The following is a 23,475-nucleotide window of genomic DNA, read 5'->3' on the forward strand; positions in this document are numbered from 1 at the left end:
CCCTATATCCCCTCCCTCTTGCGTCTCCCTCCCACCCTCCCTATCCAACCCTTCTAGGTGGTCACAAAGCACCAAGCTGGTCTCCCTCTGCTATGTGTGTGCTTCCCACTGGCTATATTTTGTAGTGTATATATGTCCATGCCACTCTCACTTCGTCCCAGCTTACCCTCCCCCCTCCCCGTGTCCTCACGTCCATTCTCTATGTCTGTGTGTTTATTCCTATCCTACCCTTAGGTTCTTCAGAACCCTTTTTTTGTCTTTCAAATTCCATAAATATGTGTTAGCATATTTGTTTTTCCCTTTCTAACATACTTCACTCTGTATGACAGACTCTAGGTCCATCTACCTCACTACAAATAACTCAATTTCATTTCTTTTTATGGCTGAGCAATATTCTATTGTATATATGTGCCACATCTTCTTTATCCATTCATCTGTTGATGGACATTTAGGTTGCTTCCGTGTCCTGGCTATTGTAAATAGAGCTGCAATGAACATTGTGGTACATGACTCTTTCAGAATTATGGTTTTCTCAGGGTATATGCCCAGTAGTGGGATTGCTGGGTCATATGGTAGTTCTATTTTTAGTTTTTTAAGGAACCTCCATATTTTTCTCCATAGTGGCTCTGTCAATTTACATTCTCACTAGCAGTGCAAGAGGGTTCCCTTTTCTCCACACCCTCTCCAGCATTTATTGTTTGTAGATTTTTTGATGATTTCCATTCTGATTGGTTTGAGGTGATACCTCATTGTAGTTTTGATTTGCATTTCTCTAATGATTAGTGATGTTGAGCATTCTTTCATGTGTTTGTTGGCAATCTGTACATCTTCCTTGGAGAAATGTCTATTTAGGTCTTCTGCCCATTTTTGGATTGGGTTCTTTGTTTTATTGATATTCAGTTGTATGAGCTGCTTGTAAACTTTGGAGATTAATCCTTTGTCATTTTCTTCGTTTGCAAATATTTTCTCCCATTCTGAGGGTTGTCTTTTCGTCTTCTTTATGGTTTCCTTTGATGTGCAAAAGCTTTTACGTTTCATTAGGTCCCATTATTTTTATTTTTATTTCCATTTCTGTAGGAGGTGGGTCAAAAAGGATCTTGCTGTGATTTATGTCATAGAGTGTTATGCCTATGTTTTCCTCTAAGAGTTTTATAGTGTCTGGTCTTACATTTAGGGCTTTAATCCATTTCGAGTTTATTTTTGTGTATGATGTTAGGCAGTGTTCTAATTTCATTCTTTTACATGTACCTGTCCAGTTTTCCCAGCACCACTTATTGAAGAGGCTGTCTTTTCTCCATTTTATATTCTTGCCTCCTTTATCAACATTAAGGTGACTATATGTAGGTGGGTTTATCTCTGCACTTTGTATCCTGTTCCTTTGACCTATATTTCTGTTTTTGTCACAGTACCATAGTGTCTTGATTACTCTAGCTTTGTAGTATAGTCTGAAGTCAGGGAGCCTGAATCCTCCAGCTCTGTCTTTCTTTCTCAAGAATGCTTTGGCTATTTGGGGTCTTTAGTGTTTCCATGCAAATTGTGCAATTTTTTGTTTTTGTTTTGTGAAAAATGCCACTGGTAGTTTGATAGAGATTGCATTGAATCTGTAGATTGCTTTGTGTATTATAGTCATTTTCACAATGTTGATTCTTCTAATTCAAGACCATGGTATATCTCTCCATCTATTTGTATCATCTTTAGTTTCTTTTATCACTGTCTTATAGTTTTCTGCATATAGGTCTTTTGTCTCCTTAGGTAGCTTTATTCTCAGGTATTTTATTTGTTTTGTTGCAATGATAAATGGGAGTGTTTCCTTAATTTCTCTTTCTTCTTTTTCATCATTAGTGTATAGGAATGCAAGAGATTTGTGTGCATTAATTTTGTATCCTGCTACTTTACCAAATTCATTGATTAGCTCTAGTAGTTTTTTGTAGCATCTTTAGGATTCTCTATATATAGTGTCATGTCATCTGCTAACAGTGAAAGTTTTACTTCTTTTCTGATTTGGATTCCTTTTATTTCTTTTCTTCTCTCGTTTCTGTCACTAAAACTTCCAAAACTGTGTTGAATAATAGTGTTGAGAGTGAACAACCTTGTCTTCTTCCTCATCTTAGAGGAAATGGTTTCATTTTTTCACCATTGAGAACAATGTTTGCTGTGGGATTTTCATGTATGGCCTTTATTATGTTGAGATACGTTCCGTGTATGCCTACTTTCTGGAGGGTTTTTATATAAATGGGTGTTGAATTTTGTCAAAAGCTTTTTCTCCATCTATTGAGATTATCATATGGTTCTTATCCTTCAGTTTGTTAATATGGTGTATTGCATTGATTGATTTGCATATATTGAAGAATCCTTGCATTCCTGGGATAGGCTCCACTTGATCATGGTGTATGATCCTTTTAATGTGCCGTTGGATTCTGTTTGCTAGTATTTTGTTGAGGATCTTTGCATCTATGTTCATAAGTGATATTGGCCTGTAGTTTTCTTTCTTTGTGACATCTTTGTCTGGTTTTGTTATCAGGGTGATGGTGGCGTCGTAGAATGAGTTTGGGAGTATTCCTCCCTCTACTATATTTTGGAAGAGTTTGAGAAGGATAGGTGCTAGTTCTTCTCTGAATGTTTGCTAGAATTCGCCTGTGAAGCTATCTGGTTCTCGGCTTTTGTTTGTTGGAAGATTCTTAATCACAGATTCAATTTCAGTGCTTGTGACTGGCCTATTTATATTTTCTATTTCTTCCTGGTTCAGTCTCATAAGGTTGTGCTTTTCTAAGAATTTGTCCATTTCTTCCAGGTTGTCCATTTTATTGACATAGAGTTTCTTGTAGTAATCTCTCCTGATCCTTTGTATTTCTGCAGTGTCAGTTGTTACTTCTCCTTCTTCATTTGTAATTCTGTTGATTTGAGTCTTCTCTCTTTTTTTCTTGATGAGTCTGGCTAATGGTTATCAATTTTGTTTATCTTCTCAAAGAACCAGCTTTTAGTTTTATTGATCTTTGCTATTGTTTCCTTCATTTCTTTTTCATTTATTTCTGATCTGATTTTTATGGTTTCTTTTCTTCTAGTAACTTTGGGTTTTTTTGGTTCTTCTTTTTCTAATTGCTTTAGGTGTAAGGTTAGGCTGTTCATTTGAGTTGTTTCTTGTTTCTTGAGGTAGGATTCTATTGCTATAATCTTCCCTCTTGGAACTGCTTTTACTGCATCCCAAAGGTTTTGGTTCATTGTGTTTTCATTGTCATTTGTTTCTAGGTATTTTTTTATTTCCTCTTTGATTTCTTTAGTGATCTCTTTGTTATTTAGTAGCATACTGTTTATCCTCCATGTGTTTGTGTTTTTTATTTTTTTTTCCTGTAATTGATATCTAGTTCCATAGTGTTGTGGTCAGGAAAGGTACTTGATACAATTTCAATTTCCTTAAATTTACCAAGGCTTGATTTGTGACCCATGATATGATCTATCCTGGAGAATGTTCCATGAGCACTTGAAAAGAAATTGTATTCTGTTGTTTTTGTATGCAATGTCCTATAAGTTTCAATTAAGTCCATCTATTTTAATGTGTCATTTCAAGCTTGTGTTTTCTTATTTATTTTCATTTTGGACGATGTGTGCATTGGGTAAACTGGATTGTTAAAGTCCCCTGTTACTATTGTGTAACTATCGATTTCCCCTTTGTTGTCTGTTAGCATCTTACCTATGTATCGATGTACTCCTACATTGGCGGCATAAATATTTACGATTGTTATATCTTCTTCTTGGATTGATTCCTTGATCATTATATGGTGTCCTTCTTGTCTGTTGTGATAGTGTTTATTTTAAAGTCTATTTTGTTTGATATGAGAATTGCTACTCTAGCTTTCCTTTATTTCCATTTGCATGGAATATCTTTTTCCATCCCCTCACTTTCAGTCTGTATGTATCCCTAGATCTGAGGTGGGTCTCTTCTAGACAGTATATATATGGATCCTGTTTTTGTATCCTTTCAGCCAATCTGTGTACTTGTTTGGAGTATTGAATCCATTTACATTTAAAGTAATGATCAATGTGTATGCTCCTATTACCATTTTCTTAATTCCTTTGGATTTGTTATTGTAGGTCTTTTCCTTCCCTTGTCTCTCCTGTGTAGAGAAGTTCCTTTAGCATTTGTTGTGAAGCTGGTTGGGTGGTGCTGAATTCTCTTTGCATTTGCTTGTGTGTAAATATTTTAATTTCTCTGTTTAATCTGAATGAGATCATTGCTCATTAAGAGTAACCTTGGTTGTAGGTTTTTCCATTTTATCACTTTAAATGTGCCCTGCCACTCCCTTCTTGCTTACAGAGTTTCTGCTAAATATCAGCGGTTAACCTTATAGGGATTCCCTTTTATGTTATTTGTTGTTTTTCCCTTCCTCCTTTTAATATTTGTTCTTTGTATTTAATTTTTGATAGTTTGATTAATATGTGTCTTGGTGTGTTTCTCCTTGGATTTATCCTGTATGGGACTCTGTGCTTCCTGGACTTGATTATTTCCATTCCCATATTAAGGAAATTTTCAACAATAATCACTTCAAATATTTTGTCAGTCTGTTTCTTTTTCTCTTCTTCTTCTGGAACCCCTATAATTCAAATGTTGGTGTGTTTAATGTTGTCCCAGAAGTCTCTGAGACTGTCATGAATTCTTTTCATTCTTTTTTCTTTATTCTTCTCTGCGGTAGTTATTTCCACTATTTCATCGTGCAGGTCAGTTATCTGTTCTTCTGCTTCAGTTAATTTGCTGTTGATTCCTTGTATAGAATTTTTAATTTCATTTATTGTGTGGTTCTTCATTGTTTGCTCTTTAGTTCTTCTAGGTTAAATGTTTCTTTTATTTTCTTCATTCTATTTCGAAGATTTTGGATCATTTTTAGTATCATTACTCTGAATACTTTTTCAGGTAGACTGCCTATTTCCTCTTCATCTGTTTAGTCTAGTAGGTTTTTACCTTTCTCGTTCATCTGCTGCATATTTGTCTGTCTTCTCATTTTGTTTAACTTACTGTGTTTGGGGTCTCCTTTTTGCAGCCTGCAGGTTCGTGGTTCCTGTTACTTTTGGTGTCTTCCCCCAGTGGGTAAGGTTGGTTCAGTGCGTTGTTTATGCTTCCTGGTGGAGTGTACTGGTGCCTGTGTTCTGATGGATGAGGTTGGATCTTGTCTTTCTGGTGGGCAGGACCACGTCTGGTGGTGTGTTTTGGGGTGTCTGTGACCTTATTATGATTTTATGCAGCCTCTCTGCTAATGGATCATGTTGTGTTCCTGTCTTGCTGTTGTTTGTCATGGGGTGTCCATCACTGGACCTTGCTGGTTGTTGAATGGAGCTGGGTCTTAGCGTTGAGTTGGAAATCTCTGGGAGAGCTCTCGCCAATTGATACTCTGTGGGGCCGGGAGGTCTCTGGTGGTCCAATGTCCTGAACTCAGCTCTCCCACTTTGGAGACTCAGGCCTGACACCCGGCCAGAGCACCAAGACACAGTCAGCCACACGTCTCAGAAGAAAAGGGAGAAAAAAAAAGAAAGAAAATGTAAATAAAGTAAAATAATAAGTTATTAAAATAAAAAATAAAAAAAAAATAAATAAAATTTAAAATGTAATTAAAGAAGAAAAGAAGAGAGCAACGAAACCAGTAAACAAAGCCACCAATTATAACAAGTGCTGAAAACTATACTAAGATAAACATAAAATCAGAAACTAGTCAGTTACATACAGCAAAAACCCCAAGTCTACAGTTGCTCCCAAAGTCCAGTACCTCAATTTTGGGTTGATTCATTGTCTATTCAGGTATTCCAGATATGCAGGGTACATCAAGTTGATTGTTGCTATTTAATCCGCTGCTCCTGAAGCTGCCCAGAGAAATTTCCCTTTCTCTTCCTTGTTCGCACATCTCCTGGGGTTCAGCTTTGGATTTGGCCCCTCCTCTGCATGTAGGTCCCCCTCTGGCGTCTGGTCTTCGCCCAGACAGGAGGGTGTTCAGGGAACGGTTGATTAACTTGCCTTGGGTCACTCAGTCCATGGGGATGGAGGGGTACTGAATGTGGGGTGAGCCTGCAGTGGCAGACGCCAAGGTGACATTGCAACAGCCTGAGGCGTGCCATGTGTTCTCCCGAGGAAGTTGTCCCTAGAACACGGGACCCTGGCAGTGGCGTGCTGCCCAGGCTTCTGGGAGGAGAGGTGTGGATAGTGACCTGTGCTTTCACACAGGATTCTTGGTGGCTGCAGCAGCAGCCTTAGCCTTTCATGCCTGTCTCTGTTGTCCACGCTGATAGCCGCAGTCGTGCCCGTCTCTGGAGCTCATTTATGCGATGCTCCGAATCCCCTCTCCTTGTGCACCCTGAAACAATGGTCTCTTGCCTGTTAGGCAAGTCCATACTCTCTCCCAGACTCCCCGCCAGTTAGCTGTGTTGCACTAGCCCCCTTCAGGCTGTGTTCACACAGTCAACCCCTGTCCTGTCCCTGGGATCTGAACTCCGAAGCCCAAGCCTCACCTCCCAGTCCCTGCCTGCCCCAATACATGAGCAGACAAACCTCTCAGGCTGGTGAGTGCTGGTCGGCACTGATCCTCTGTGCGAGAATCTCTCCACTTTGCCCTCTGCACCCCTATTGCTGCATTCTCCTCTGTGGCTCCAAAGCTTCCCCCCCCACCCTCGTCTCTGCCAGTGAAGGGGCTTCCCAGTGTGTGGAAACTTTCTTCCTTCACAGCTCCCTCCCAGAGGTGCACGTCCCATCCCTTTTCTTTTGTCTCTGTTTTTTTCTTTTTTCTTTTGCCCTACCCTGGTAAGTGGGGAGTTTCTTGCCTTTTGGGAAGTCTGAGATCTTCTGCCAGCGTTCAGTAGATGTTCTGTAGGAGTTGTTCCACATGTAGATGTATTTTTCATGTATTTTTAGGGAGGATGGTGATCTCCACATCTTACTCCTCCACCATCTTGAATGTCCTCTCATCAAGGATAAGTTTGTTCTTATTTCTGAGGAATGGATGATTCTAGATGATAAATAACAGACAGCTAATTCTTGAGTGATTACTATTCTAACCTGTTGCTAGCAGGTAAAAATATGTAAAAAAAATTGAGTTTATTTTGTTTTAGATATGCAGTACCTACCCTCCTGAAATAGTGGTTCCTAAATCTGTTACATTGGGAACGTTGGTTGGAAGTTCGAAGTTCAGAAGTAAAGAACGTGTGCCTGTGCTTTCCTACCTCTACAAAGAGAACAATGTGAGTTGAGCAAACTTATCTCATGAGAACTTAACTTGGTGCTAGAAGAACTGGGTTTAAGTCACACCATTGCCACTTACTAGCTATGTGACCTCAAGCAAGTTACTTCTCTGAACTTTAGTACTTCTGAGAGTTTTTAAGTGTGTAATATGAGAGGAAAATATATGTATACTTTGTAAATTTTAAAGTGTTGTGCAGATGTTAAGTGGCATTTGTAGTGCATTCATTTATTTCTTTTCTTTGTGGGCTTCTGCTTGATGGCAAGTTGTTGAATAAAAGAGAACAGCTGTATGAAAGGATATTTGGGCACTGTGGCCTCCCACTAGAACACAGATGTCCTTGATTCTTTCTCACTATTTTCATACAATTTAAGGTAGTAGGGGAATATTTCACTTGACTCCTCTATTTGAGTCCCCTTCCATAGGAAGGGATAATAGTTCTTGCCTCTTGTGGTCTCTCTGAGACCTGGAATTAGACAAACAGTCAAGTTCTCAGGTAGGCAACTCTCAAGTGCTAAAAAGTACAGTAATACAAGTGGGTGTCTTTGTGTCAAACTATCGAAGTAAGCAGACTCCATAAAAAACACACCAAAGTGTAATACAGTTCGCTAATTATTACCAGATGTATCTGCTAAATAGCTATGTTGTTTTCCTATTGAAATGGCTTGAAACAAACCAGCCCTCTGATTTGGCATTAACTCCTGAAATGAGTGAACCCTGTTCTCTTAAGAGACTCTAGGTCTTTGAATTCTGCTGTCACTGTAACCTCTGGTTTATATGGATTATATTACTGGGACTATAAAAAGAAAGAAAGTTTCAGGTAAATACTAGCCTAATACATGTTGAAAATAGATAGAATTTTATTAAGGAAACACTCAGGGTGTGATTTTCTTGTAGTCTGGATTTGCCGAGACTGGGTTGGGAATCATAACCATGTAGAAGAAAAAAAAGACTATCAGAGCAACAGTTTGTGGTAATACAGCCCACATGCTGGAGTGGGGACGGACGCAGGAGGTTGAGCCCAATGTCAGTGGAATGCCTGGGCTTCAGAGCTACATTTCTTTTTACTTCACTATCCTGAGTTGTCTCATCCTCTTCTTCTACTCACTGAACATGGGATCAAGGAGGATTTTTGACCACCTGTACATTTGACCACTCAACTGTTATATTTTTTCCTTACAGGCTGCCATTTGCCGCTGTAGCCAGCCTCTGTCTGGATTTTATACTCGTTGCATAGATGATGAGCTCCTGCTAGAGGCTATTAACCAGGCGAACCCAGGGAGCCAGTTTATGTATGTTGTAGACACAAGACCAAAGGTATCTATGTATCAATGACCTCTCTAATACCCCTACTTTACTCATGTTATAATCCCCTTCCCCATATGTTGAGCTTTGCAGTGTTAATGGGAAAGTTAGGTTTGTGTATATGGGCTTATTATGTCATAACTGTGTAAAATCATTTGAGTAAGCCATTTGGAACTCCTTTTATCATAGCTGTCACTGTCAAGCAAGACTATGAGAAGGTACTTTGAACAACTTAGTCTTGCCACTGCCTGTGAATGTCACAGAGCGGAGGGTCCTCAGATCAACCTAAACTCTCTGCATTAATTTCTTGATCCTCAACATTTTGTCTAGCTTTAATAAGGGATTTTAGAGTAATTAATTGTGCCCCACAAGGCAAGTAAAGGACAGATTTCCTTTTCTTAAAGGCTGTTCTTTTCACAAACAGCCCCAGAAAGAAATAATTTTGCTTATACTTTGATATGTTGACTGTGGATGATTAGGAGGTTTCATTGCTCACTAGGGATTGCTAAGTCAGTGATTTATATTCTAAGCCTAAGCCAGGTGGTTGTGACTTCAGAGTTAAGCAATTGGTTATGCTTGAAACCAGATAGTGGTTTTAGACAGATGTCTGCCCATTTTGGGGATCTCTCACTGACTGTTCTGCAGGGCTACCTAGAACTGACTGGGCTTAATAGATAAAATAATTTTCCTTTCTCCTCAGGTACCATCCTTCAGTTTCTCAGAACTTTGCTGTCTTGCTTCAACTATAACTGTGTTTGACATTCTGGGGTTAGAAAGAGTTTAATCAAGTCTGTGTCTTCAATCGGTATTAGTCTTAAAATGGTAAAGAGAAGTACTAAGCTTTTGAAAAACTAAAGGATTGATGCCCTTTGTCCAAATGAAAGACCAAAAAGTCCTTTTTAATAGGTCCCTTTTTCCTCTCTCAGAGAGCCTAGAAATGTCTAGCAACACTCCTCTTCTGGATAGCTAGATATATACTTTTAGTAGAAACTGTATTGTAGTGACAAAGTTACATTCTTAGGAGTCAGTCAAATCTGGAGTCAGATCCTGCCTTCAGCTTTTATCCATATGATCCTGGTTGAAATTGGTTCACGTCTCTGAACTTGTTTCCTTATGGAAATAATAATAGTACCTATCTTTAGGAGCTGTCATGAGGATTAAATGAGATAATATAAGTGAAGGATCTAGCACAGTGTCTGGCACATACATACTAGGGGCTTAGTAAATATTATATGTTCTTTCCTACTTGAACATTAGGCTGCTAATACGTAGCAGTTTCTCAGATATGCAAGTCCTGTTCCCAAAGAGTGTATACTGGTATGATGTAGCTAGCTATCTGTAGTAGCTGACCTTTCTACTGCTGCCCAGACCTGGGTAGGGACTGCTGTAATTATTGTTTAATTTGCTGAAGCATCCATCAGTCATAACAAACTTTTTTGTTAGTAGGTGGCTGTTGCTTACACCTCCTCAGGTGTCCCATTGATTTGTCATAAATTTAATGAAAGCTCAGTGACATTCTTTGTGTGATAAGAGATCAAAATTACCATCATGTTTCTCCCTTTAACAAATACCCTGCATTCTAAATAAAATATGTTGACATGTAGATTTTCTTCCCTGCATGTGTTAATGTGAATAGTTTGTGCTTTTGAGGTTTTTAATGGCATTCTTTTTTATTAATACAAAAACTACACCCTATCCATATACATTCTCCCCCTACCTTCTGAAATGCACAATAATGGGAGATTAGAAAATAGGCCTGGAAAACAGAAAATCATTTAATTACTAAGATGGTTATAATCATATAAGATATCTTGGCTGCTTTCTAGTTTTTTTATATATAAATTTATGTATTTTTCGCTGTGTTGTGTCTTCATCGCTGCGCACGGGCTTTCTCTAGTTGCAGCGAGTGGGAGCTACTCTTTGTTGCGGTGCGCGGGCTTCTCATTGCGGTGGCTTCTCTTATTGCGGCTCACGGGCTTAGTTGCTCCATGGCATGTGGGATCTTCCCAGACCAGGGATCGAACCCATGTCCCCTGCATTGGAAGGCAGATTCTCAACCCACTGTGCCACCAGGGAAGCCCCTTTCTAGATTTTGGATTAGTATCTCCTCACTGCAAGTCTCATGTACTCACTACCCCACCCAGCATTCTTCATATGACCTAGAAGTATTCTGATTACCACAAGCTGAATATAGTGTAAAAACAGCTCTTGGTATCTCCATTTCAATTTTATCAGTGAATGAAAGTCATTTATCTTATGCAGTCATGTTTTAGACATTTTTCTAGAGTAGCTATTTATAATTAATTGGCCCTGAAGTTCTTAGACTTCTTTCTAGAGTTTCTCAGTAATAAGGATTTTTGAAGTTTCACATGTTTCTCAGTATAAAGCCCATTTGTTTGTGATAGGAAGCTCAAAATTATTATTTTAGTTCTTCAGATCAGATATCCTCATAGCTGCCATATCCTTCTATCAATCTCTTAAGCAGGGTTTTAGTAATAAAATAAAAACACTAAATCTCCTTCTCTTTCCCTATACTACTGTTACTTAAGATACCTGATCTAAATGTCAGTGAGATTCTCTTCATTCCAGAATGTGCGCTATGTGATCTAACTTATTTTTAAATGGGTAAGATTTAAAACTGTTTAGAATGAAGCATTGAGATTGATGAACCATGTTCTTTTATCATCTGCCCGATCTGTTCTATGTCCTCTATATTGCAGTTAAATGCCATGGCCAACCGAGCAGCTGGGAAGGGTTATGAAAATGAAGACAACTATGCCAACATTCGCTTCAGGTTCATGGGCATTGAGAACATCCATGTGATGCGGAGCAGCCTGCAGAAACTCTTGGAAGGTACAGGGATTTCACCTGGGCTAGGCCAGAGGCTATATAGCTTGCATAATTATGTAAGCAAAAAGTATGCCTGATTTTGTGGTGAAACATAAAAGCAACCAGGTGAGCAGAATCAACAGGTGATAAGATTTTTGACTATAGTATAAATCCAGTTTGCATAGATAGTACTGAATTATAGCAGTGTTGGTCTGACAGAGGAACTACAATGTTTAGTTTTCATAACTCTGTGGAGTTCATCTGGGTTTAGTGGCTATGGAAATAATTTCTCTCTATAGAATTACAGAGACTGCTGTATAGGGGTGGGTAGGTCAACATAAATATAAATGAACTGGGATTTATTTCATCTTCCTCATTTAATCTGCTGTAAGGAGTCAGTCCAGTTTTATCACTGTGCTTATGAAGGGGGCAAATTTAGACTTCAAAGGAATAAAGCTGCTATCAGACAATTTGGGTCATCTGTCATCACCGCAATGTAATTGGGATCAGAATGGGGGCAAGGTGAGATCAGGGCTTTACAGGACTCTTGAGTCTAGAACATTTCTCCCAAAGCCACTACCCAGGGTTCCATGATGTGGTATGTCATCTCAGGCAAACATAGGGAAAACCTGCCCTTGTTAAGTGAACTCCCTGTTCTTCCTCTCTTTGCTTCAATTGTTCACTTATGCTGTCTGCCAGGACCTCTCCCTTACACAACCCTTATCAGATCCTGTCTTCTCAGTCTGCAGCCCTTTTAGGATATTAATGTTCCTCTTCATTGGGCGTCTTCCTCCTTTCTTTTTTGTCCCAGAATATTCTATAGTAGGAGTGTAAGAGGACTTTTTGCAGATTTTTTGAGGCAAAAGATTGCCCTCTGCTGGATAACCAGTGCAAAATGCATGAAAATTAACTGATGTTTTTTTCAACCTGTTGAGACAGTACAGGGCTGCAAGGGAGTAGGTGGGGATGTGGAAGCAGAGACAGATGTTAAGGGTCTACAAAGTTAGGCTCAGTAGGAGGAGTTAAGATGGGGATCAAATGTGTTTTCTAATCAGAGGAGGTGTGAGTATTTTCCTGTGGATGCTGACTCAGTCTTCTGGCTCTGTTCTTCAGAGATCTCTGTGGGCTTGGGGTGGGTTCTACAAGTCAAGAAAGCAGAGACCCGAACTAGGAGATGTGGTAGGCTCTAGCCCTAGTCCTGTCCCTGATTCACTGTGCGGTTTCCAACTAATCATTTAACCTTTCTGTGCCTCAGCTTCCTCATTTACAAAATGGGGATCCACTTTGTCCCCTTTCTTGGTGAATAAACTGAGGTAATTGTGAATTTCAATCTCTGCTTCCTTTTCTACCTTAGTTTGTGAATTGAAAACTCCAACAATGAGTGAATTTCTTAGCGGCCTGGAGAGCTCAGGGTGGTTGAGACACATTAAAGCTATTATGGATGCTGGAATTTTCATTGCAAAGGTAATAATCAGGACTTTCAAGAACTTGCACTGACTTAATTATGGGATCTCTTGAGGTAGCAGTGTATTCGTGGTGGAAAGAATATTGGAAAAAAAAACCTGGTTTCTAGATTCAGGTCAGCCACTAATTTACTGTGTGCCCTTGGAAAATTTCTTCCCTTCTCTGGGCCTCAGTTTCTCTGTCTGTAAAACAAGGTGGTTCTACTAGAATCTAATGGTATAAGTTTTGGGGGACCCACTGAACTCTTTGAGAATATGATTGACCCTCTGCCCCTAGAAAAATATACATATGGCTATACATACAGAAAATAGACCTTAATTTCAGGGGGTACACAGACCCCAGATCTCAAGTTAAAAACTCTTAGATAATCTCTCATGGTCCTTCCAGCTCAAATATTCTCATAGTCTTTCCAGCTCAAATACTTTGATGTATTTTTGTGTTGATTCTAAGGTATCAAGTGGAAGTAAGTCTGGATGTAAAATAAATGCAGAGCTTGTGTTTCTATGGGTTTTCAGAGCTCTGAGTATAAAGCAGACTTTTCTGACTTCTTTGTCCAAGTCTGCCTCTGAATGCAGTCTAAGTAGGCTTCATCACTCATTTATGCTGACTGACTTATTTTCTGACCTTCAGAACCCTGGCTTCTGTATCATTTGTTAGGTGATGTTTAAAAAAAAAACAGAAGAAGAAATTTGGAGTGTACATTTTCTCATTTTGAAGTTTTGTTTATACATTCCTACATGAAAACTTGCTCTTTTCACCACACCCCTATTATTTGGTAGAAGTAAAGAAAAGGAGAGAATCACTCTTCACCTCTCTGCTGTCATTTTTTCAGTTGAAGATAATGAGATTTATAGCTTCTGGCTTAAAAGGTTTTTAAAGAGTGTGTGTAATTAACTGTCTTAAATATCCAGCCCTATTGTTTTCCAATTTCCTAGTCCTGTTGCCTACATTTTTCACTGTAATTTATTATTAGTGCTTACTATGTGACCCCCTTGGTCATTTCAAGCCCACTGTTCTAGCCATTCTTTATACTGTTCCTTTTTCGCATGCCCTATACCCATACATTTCTATTTCCTTTCTGAAACATACTTTATTAGACCAAAGAGAGAGATAATGGAGAAGAGGGATAGATTTGATAGACCATACAACCTCAGAAATATTGGTTGAATTAAAATGAGTGGATGAAAAAGATAGGCTTGTGATTGTATGATTATCCTGTGCTTCCCATCTCCATCAGTACCTATCCAGTATCCCAAGCTTGAAAACTCAGTCAGCCTTGAATTCTCTCTCTTCCCCTCCATCTGGCAATTGCCTCATCCTGTCAGTTCTCCTCAAAAGCGTTTCTCAAATATCCGTTCTTCCCCACCTCTGCCTTAAGTACTATAACTTCCTGACTGGTTTACTTGTCTCTAGTAGTTGCTCCCCCCAGTATGGCCACCAGATTGCTTCTAAAGCCATCTTTCTTGAGCACATATGATAATGTCAATTTAAACTCAAAATCTTCCAATGGTTCCCCATTGCCCATAAGACCCTGGTAATTAGTGAGATTCTTTTTGCTCTCAAAACGCTATAGTATCCCTCCCTCTCTCGTTTTGTCTCTCATTATCTTTATTTTATTTATTTTTTTCTCATTACAAAAGTTATACATGTACGTTATCTAAGAAGTAAACGTTTCAGAAATATATAACATAAAATGTAAATATTCCCTGTAGTTTGCCCCACGACACACACTATTGATAGTTTAATGTATGCTGCTAGATCAGTACTATTTGAACTTTCTGTGATGATGGAAATGTTCTGGATCTGTACTAATACAATAGCCACTAGCCACATGTGGCAGTTGTGCATTTGAAATGTGGCTAGTGAGAGTGAGGAACTGAATTTTTAATTTTATTTAGTTTTGATCAATTTAAATTTAAATAGCCACTTGTGGCTAGTGACCACCATATTGGACAGTACAGGTCTAGAATTTTTCAACATATATATAATTACATATATTATTACTAATTTGTAAAAATGAGATTATATTATGCATATTTTTCTGCAACTAACTTTTTATACTTAATGTATGGTGAACATTTTCCAGGTCAGTTCAGTCAGTGTGACCTCATTCTTTTCAGTGACTGTATAATATTCCATTAAGTGAATTTATCATGGTCCCTGTTCATGGGCAATTCAGTTATTCACATTTTTCACAAATGCAGACATTGTTGCATCAAATATCCTTGAACATATATCTTTATATGTGTGGGCATTCCTAAAAGTGGATTTTCAGTTGAAGAGTATGAATATTTCAGACTTTACTAGATGTGGCCAAATTGCCCTTCAAATAGGATGCACCAGTTTCCATTCCCACCAACAATGCCTCTTTCTCCATCTAGCCACCAATGGTTATCATCAATCTTTTTTTTTTTTTTTTTTTTTTTTTTTGCGGTATGCGGGCATCTCACTGCTGTGGCCTCTCCCGTTGCGGAGCACAGGCTCCAGACGCGCAGGCTCATCGGCCATGGCTCACGGGCCCAGCCGCTCCGCGGCATGTGGGATCTTCCCGGACCGGGGCACGAACCCACGTCCCCTGCATCGGCAGGCGGACTCTCAACAACTGCGCCACCAGGGAAGCCCTCATCAATCTTTTTAATCTTTGCCAATTTGAATAGGTTATGCATTGCATTTTATGTCATGTTTTAATTTGCGTTTCTTTAATCATTAGTGAAATTGAGCATCTTTTCCTGTCCACCAGTGACTTTTCACTCCATTTGGAGTCTTAAGGAAAGAGTATAGTTGCTACTATTAGGCCTCTGATACTATCTGAGGTATGTGGTTAACTGAGGAGTTTAAAAGGTTGAGAAACTTTTTTCCAGATCTCTCTAACTCTTGTCTTACTTGCAACCTAACTATCCTTCTAGGAGTATCATTTCTTTTGTACCTTCTACTACAAAGGTTACTCATTTTCCCACACCCCATGAACTGCATGGTCCATGACAGGTTCAATACTCCCCTTGCTCCTTACAAAACTCCTTCCTCCTTTTAGGTCTATTGCAGTTAGCTATACCTCTCTGTACCTCTCCTAGTGACTCTTCTATCTCCATTAAGGACTTTGGAAACCACTTTAGGTAGGTGGTTTCCTCTCCATCCTGATTCTTCCTCTCAATCCCAGGAGATTTGAATGTCCATGTACAACCTATAAAACACTCTGCACTGATAGTTCTTTGAGCTTTTTACTCCAGTTCTTACACTCTTACTCCAGCTAACCTGGTTCTTCTGTCCCATGGAGATCTCTACACTTTTAACTCCACTTTTCCCATCTTTTCCTACCTTCTTCCATATCAAGCCAAAACCTAGTGGTGTCGCACCTCATCTATTCCACCTTGCCTCTTTATCCTTCCACTCTACCTGCCCTGTTAATCCCATTCATTCTCTACTTTCTCTGCTCTTATGCCCTGACAACTAAACATTGCCACAAAGAAATAAATCCCATAGCCATGTTACTTGGTATAATTACAGATCTATGGTCTATAATATTGACTGTAGTCCTATAGTCTTAGGACCACTTAACAGTCATTTTATGTGTCCCTGATTGGTTCCCAGCCCTGTTCCACCAAGCAGATATTCCTAATTTGTATTTTACTTTCAAGCTGGCTACACCACTGTTACTCCTCTCTCGGTAAGCACATATTCAGGCATGTCTCCTCCTTTATAGAAAAATAGAGGTAATCTCTCATCTTCCCACTACTATTCTTACCAAATTTTTTTTGCTCCTTTCTTGCTATCTCAGAGGAAATGGTGCCTCATCTTCTGTGTAAAACTGATCCCTTTACCTGTATTCTTAATCCCATCCCCTCCTTCTTCAAGGAACCTCTTTCCCCTACATTTTCAAACTTTTCCTTTCACTGGCTTCATCCCTCAGAAATACACTCAATACTTTCTTATTCCTAAGAAAAATAACTTTTCTTATTCTCTTCTAGTTACTGTTCTCTTTCCTCTTGCTTAGAGATTTCTTGAAAGTAATTGGCCTTCCCTATTCGCACTTCCTCACCTCCCTTCACTCTTCAGTTCACTGTGATCCAGTTTACATACCATTACTACTGTTCTTGCTGAGGTCACTAATGGCCCCTAACTTGTCAATCTCAGGGTCACTCTTTAATCTTTATTCTATTTTGACCACTCTGCTGCATTTGACATTGTTATCCCCTTTCTCTTTGAACCATTTTTATAGTTCTGGCCTTAATCCCACTGCTACTCCCTGGTTCTCTTTCTACCTTTCAGGCTTCTTTTTCACAAGCTGACTCCTGTAATAGCACCCCCCTCCACTTCTTCTACTTTCCCTTTAAACTTTACTACTTTCTAAGGTCTTTCCTTTTCTCACTTTGGTCACTGCCTGGACAGCACCAGCCATACACAGTTTCCACTACCATCTGTATTCATATAGTGGTCAAATCTATACTCTGACTCAGATTCCTCCTTCTCCTGAACTCCAGACCCACATATGCAGTTGTCCGCTGGATGCTCCATTAGATGTCCCTCAACTACCTCAGAATCTCCATGGCCCCAAATGAAATCTTATCTACTCCCAACACCAACTAAAGCTTGTTTCTTCTTCTGTCTTCACTGTTCAGGCTAATGGTACTGTAATCCACCTAGTTACTAAGTGACACATTTAAGAGTCATCTTTGACTTTTCCTTCTCCTTCATTCCACATCCATTCTCTTACTATGTCCTGCTAAATCTTCATTCTTAACATCCCTCTTCTCCTTTCAGCCCCACTGCTACTGCATTAATTCAGGTCCTTGTTGCATTTCACAATTTTAGTAACTCTTTGACTGGTCTTCCTAAATCCAAATTTATGTCCTCTATTCTCCTACTGTCACCACAGTGAGTACATCTGATCTTGGCACTCCTCTGCTTTTAACACTCCAGTGACTCCCTGTTGCCACCAGATAAAATGCACACTTGTCAGTCTGACCCTTGCCCTCCTGGCCAGACCTGTCTCTCCTCACTCCCTCACTCCCAGCCTAGCCTCAACCACCAAGCTAGTTAAGAATTCCTCACCTATGCCTCACATCCTTGCCTTTGTACATGTTGTTATATTATACCCCTTGCCTGGAATGTCCTCTCCTCCTGGTCCATCTGACAAATGCCTACTCATCTGACAAGACCCACTTTAGTTGTCTCCTCTTCTTTAGTTATTGTGTGCCTTTGTTGTACCTGGTATTAACTTTTATTGTTTTGGTTATCATTGGTTTGTATTCATTCATTTAAATGTTTGTCTTTTTTTTGTGTACCTAGTGCACACAATAGTGCATCTTGTATAGTCACTCAGTAATTATTGGCTAGGTGAGTAGATGAATGAATGAGTGAATAAATTTCCTTCTCCTTCCTCACCTGAGAAAATCCTACATTTTCTTCAAGGCTCAAGCTTCCCTGGCTCCTACAAAAGGATATAGTTACTACACATTACCCTATAGCAGCAGTTTTTCCACTGCATTGTATTTATTTATTTACCTTTGGTCACCCTGACTAGTTTGCTCATTGAAGTCAGAAACTGAGTCTCATGTTTGTATCTCTAATACTTAGCACATACCTGGCACAGAGGTATACATAATTAAGTGTTAGAATGAATAAGTGAATGCTCAATATCTACCATTGCCAAAATTGCACAGGTTGAGTAACTGCCCATATTTTTACATAGTTCTGATTGTACAGAAACTTACCTAAGACAGGTAAACCTCTCCATCTTAAGTTGGAAGGATTTATATTAGTAAGGCTAAATGGCTAAAGCTTCCAGAGGAAATTATTGTCAGGTCTGGGACTGGAATGCAGAACTGTCCTGTTTTTGAGCATGAATTCTTCCTCTTGCCCACTTCTCTCTCTGAGAATTGAGAATTGATCCATGTCTTTTTCAGAAGTTTTATGAATGTAGACCTCCTTTTGTTTTTCTTTTTACCCTGTATCGTGTGTTGATTTTGATTTTCTTTTCCTTATTAGGTAAGCTCACCTTCTGTTACACTCCTTTATTTTCTTTGTCATTCCCATACAGGATGTTAATATTTTGAGAAGAAATTAATGTAGCCCAGTAAGACCAAGTTCTCTGCTGTAGGGGTGGTAACCCTATTTATTAAGCCGCATGCTATGAAAAATTGTCTATGCTACTTTTTGCCTCTTGTCTTCACAGGCAGTGAAGGTAGAAAAGACCAATGTCGTAGTCCATTGTTCTGATGGGTGGGACCGCACAGCACAGGTCTGCTCTGTGGCCAGCATCCTCCTAGATCCATTTTATAGGACATTCAACGGACTCATGGTAAGAGAACAAGTGATTGGATTTTACTTTGCACAAGTCGGAGATTGTGAATAGATCAAAAATAACTCTCAGCCAACTTGTTTTCTACAAGAAAGAGGTCTACAAAAAACAGCTGTGTTTTTCAATTTAGCTTCTTTCTACTAAACTAGGCATTTACAGTCTATATTCTTTCCATTGCACACTCAACATAGTTTCTTACCCATCAGAAGATAAATTGGATGTAATAGGCTGATGTAAGGGGTAGGAAAGACTCCAAAAGTTTGCAAAGTTGAATGGATGACTGTTAAGTAAGCAGACTGATGGGCTCATCATCTTCAGCATCAGCTCTCTGGATGTCAGATTCATGATTTTTTTCTGGTGCTGAATCCAAGGTTTCTTAGTTTGTCTTTCTATGAAACAGAACTCACAGTAGGAGTTTATCCTCATTTTTCTTTTGGAAATGCTTTATTTTTTTTAATGGTTGAAAATGTGTTTATATCAAGATTTGTTCTTGGTATAAACTCAAGTACTGCCTTTGGATTCCTGTTTTATCATAGTTGAGTGTAATATGTTTATCAAGATTGCATTTAGTTATGGCTCAAATGGCTTGTCACACATTATGTAAAAGCCAAAAGAAATGTGACAATGGATACAAATCCAGAATAATTTCTCCTGAGAGCTTTGAAATTTGAATGCAGCCTGTATAGGCTTTTAAATGAAATCCAAGTTACTTATTTATCTTTTGGGAAATTAACTTTATGATCAGTTCAATGCAAATTTGTACAAAGTCCACTTCAGCAAAGTGTTTTGATATTTTATAGGTATGGTTAATTAATTTTATGGTTTTCCTAATGCAAAGTTTTCTTTTTGTGTAAAAATGAAGATCCTGATAGAGAAGGAATGGATATCCATGGGCCACAAGTTCTCCCAAAGGTAAAAATATTACTTTAAAGATAGAGGCTAAGGAGAATTTATTAGGGTGACATTTATCAAAAACCCCAATATGTTCTTGTGAAAGAAGGAAGAGTAGGTTGAGCATGGCATAAATCTCTTTTCATCAAGAAACACATATTCCAGACACTATGCTAAGGGACTAGGGCTACAAGGGTGACTAGAATATCATATCTGCCTTCAAAGTGAACAAATGATTATATCAAATTGTTAAATATTTCAGGGAAGAACAGACACCATGGGCTACAGAGGAAAAAGTGCTTAACTGTTTCTGAAGAAGACAGGATAGCCTTCCAGGAATAGGCAGTATTTAAAAGTGAATTTTAGGGAATGAATAGGAGTTTGCTAGAGAGAACAGTGGGCATTCAGGCAGAGGGAATAATATCTAAGACAATGTACCTTTTTTTTTTTTTTGCGGTACGCGGGCCTCTCACTGTTGTGGCTTCTCCCGTTGCGGAGCACAGGCTCCGGACGTGCAGGCTCAGCAGCCATGGCTCACGGGCCTAGCCGCTCTGCGGCATGTGGGATCTTCCTGGACCGGGGCACGAACCCGTATCCCCTGCATTGGCAGGCGGACTCTCAACCACTGCGCCTCCAGGGAAGCCCACAATGTACCTTTTAACCTTGTATAAGAAGAAAAGGCATGTGCGGATTTCTGTTCTTTGGTAAGAGGTGGATGCAAGGACTTACATTTATTTAGTGACCTGATGCTGCTATAAGCCAAACAGCCTCACTGAGACTTTATGTGTGTTATGAGAACAATAACAAATGTTTACTGAACACCTAACAATATGCTGTATACTATATCAGACACTGAGCTGGTGCCAAAGGCACATAAAATCTGAGTTTTACCCTCAAGGAGGTTACTATTCAGGTCTTATTCTCCTGCATTGGTGTGTATCCATTTAATTTCATTTGATTGTCGCTCTCTAGCTATTTGGGTCCATCCATTCATTCTTCCGTTGTCAACAAACATTGGGCCAGGCAATATGCCAGGTTTTAAGGAGACTGTATTAGATCAGATATGGTCTCTGTCCTTTCTTTTATAGAAAATAAAATCAATGATGATAGTATAGTATGATAAGTGCTAAGTCAAAGGTAAACATATACAAGGGAACCTTACCTATTCTGGGCAAAGAAAGCTTCCTAGAACTGATGGCATTTTAGAACATTAGGGAGATGAGGTTGATTCTATTTTTAGTTTTTGAGAAATCTCCATAATGTTTTCCACAGTGGCTGCACCAATTTACATACCCACCAGCAGTTTAGGACGGTTCCCTTTTCTCCACATGGAGACTCCATGGAAGGACATGAGGAGAAGGAACTAAGTTTTTGAGTGTCCAAGGCAGAAGTTGTATATTTTTACTTGATAGCCTTGATCTTTTTCACTACCACTGTAGACATCAATGTGAAATGGGTTAGGGTTTAAGAAGATAGCTTAAAATTTGCAAGAGCTGTAAGGGTTAATGGGAAAACTGTGTTAAGGATATTCATAAAGGTTATTTGGGAGCACTTAAGTTCCAGCTGAGTATGGAGACTTATGGTATCAATTTGCATGGTTTTATAATTTTCTCAAGCAGCATTTATCAGTCAAGATTTGGGAGTAGAGAACATAGCTTCTTAGGCTCATCAATGGTTGGATTTTGAAGGAGAATAATGACAAAAAAAAATGACCAGAAAATTGAAGACAATGGGGAGAGAATAGTTGATGGGGCAGAATATAGTCTGGGTAAGGAAGAAAGGGAGGCTAGTAGGAATCTGGAAAGGTGAGAGGTCCAGAGATGGGGCTGGAGGAGATAAGATGAACAGCCTTTGGAAATATAATATATGGTGATCAGAGTAGGATATTGAGATTAAGGTTTCAAAGTGGAGGAAGGACCTTTAACTAACATCAAGAAACAGCCATGGATACGAGAGGCTGATGTGAAGTAGAGGTAAAGATCGGTGAAGATAATTAGATTCGAGTTAGTTAAGGAACCTGCTAAGCCAAGTGTAGGTCATCTGCATCGACTCCAAAGATAAGTACTTATGACTGGAGTCAGATTCTTCAGAAAATGTGGAGAAGTGACCCAAAGATTGTGGAACGCAACGTTGAGGAAAGTGAACAACAGCATGACCCATAGTGGAAGTGTTTTTAAGAGAGTGAAAGGAGTAGTAGAAAGGAGAAAGCCGATCCCACTTCTGCTCTGTTTTAGGATTATTATACATGGAGAGTGGAATGATGAGCATTCTCCATTTGATTTGGGCCCCAAGAAGAAGTAGTATCCTTGGTGAGATGGATTTCAATTAAATCAAAAGGTAGAACATTCAATGTAAAAGCTAAGGATGCCATATTTTTTTTCTAGTGGAATAGTGTTTCTAATGGATGGTAGAGTTGGGAAAGAGGACATCATGGGAGAGGAAACATTAAACAATTCTGGGATGAGTTTTTTTCTTTCATTTAATAAACTTACTAAATACCCTTTTCATACCAGGCACTGTCCAGTAAACAAGATAGATATGGTCCTTGCTCACATGAAGCTAAAGGTAGCTGTTTAAATTACTTAAAATTAAATACAATTGAAAATTCAGTTCCTTAGTCACACTAGCTGCATTTCAAGTGCTTAATAGTTAGTGACTACCATATTGGACAGCACAAATATGGAACATTTTGATCATTGCAGAAAGTTCTATTGTAGAGGATGTAAAAGGAAATAGAATAGATGACCAAGGGCTTACAATCTGGATAATAGTGGAGGATGCTGGTGGCTAAGAGGTCCATTGGGATTAATGAACTTTGAGATTCTGGGTAGCATTTTGGCATTAGGCATTTCCTTACCAATGCCAACAGAGACAAAAGGTGACCTTGATATAGCCTATTCCAAACAGTGTAATCCCTGATGTTAATCATTGTCTTTCTTTACCCTTATTTGCATCTCTCAGGTGTGGCCACCTGGATGGGGACTCTAAAGAAGTATCCCCTATCTTCACACAGTTCCTAGACTGTATCTGGCAGTTAATGGAACAATTTCCTTGTGCCTTTGAGTTTAATGAAAATTTCTTGCTGGAAATTCATGACCATGTTTTCTCCTGCCAGTTTGGGAACTTCCTTGGAAACTGCCAGAAGGATCGAGAAGATCTGAGGTGAATTCAGTTTATGAAAAAACACTGACTAGGGAGATGGGATCAGTGTAAAAGAAATTTACCCACCACCCTGAATTTGGGACAGCAGTTCACGAAAGGGGAGGAGATGACAACTATAAAAATTTCTTTTGAAGCATAAATCGCTCAGTGTTTGCATGGAGATTCCTCAAAACCTCAGATTCTTTATCTGTGAAATAGGGATAATACCTACTTTTCAGAGCAATCCCGAGGAACCAGTAAAACAATGGATGTGCAAGGACTTTGTAAGGAATGAATTACTGTGCAGGTGTGAGTAGTCAATAGCTACAGTCC

The 23,475-nt window shown here is 39.1% G+C and overlaps 1 protein-coding gene across 1 annotated transcript in view; it reads left to right on the forward strand.

The window, feature by feature from the left end:
• Positions 1–23,475, forward strand: part of MTMR8 (myotubularin related protein 8) — a 197,698-nt gene that overhangs the window by 60,717 nt on the left and 113,506 nt on the right. Inside the window, exons 5-11 of the mRNA XM_060086730.1 lie at positions 7,087–7,215; positions 8,397–8,531; positions 11,240–11,372; positions 12,703–12,812; positions 18,985–19,110; positions 19,973–20,022; positions 22,963–23,163. Coding sequence (XP_059942713.1) covers positions 7,087–7,215; positions 8,397–8,531; positions 11,240–11,372; positions 12,703–12,812; positions 18,985–19,110; positions 19,973–20,022; positions 22,963–23,163 — 884 coding nt within the window. The remainder of the gene's footprint in view (positions 1–7,086; positions 7,216–8,396; positions 8,532–11,239; positions 11,373–12,702; positions 12,813–18,984; positions 19,111–19,972; positions 20,023–22,962; positions 23,164–23,475) is intronic.

The sequence above is a fragment of the Mesoplodon densirostris genome, chromosome X (genome assembly GCF_025265405.1).
Source record: "Mesoplodon densirostris isolate mMesDen1 chromosome X, mMesDen1 primary haplotype, whole genome shotgun sequence".
In the NCBI taxonomy this organism is placed as follows: domain Eukaryota; kingdom Metazoa; phylum Chordata; class Mammalia; order Artiodactyla; family Ziphiidae; genus Mesoplodon; species Mesoplodon densirostris.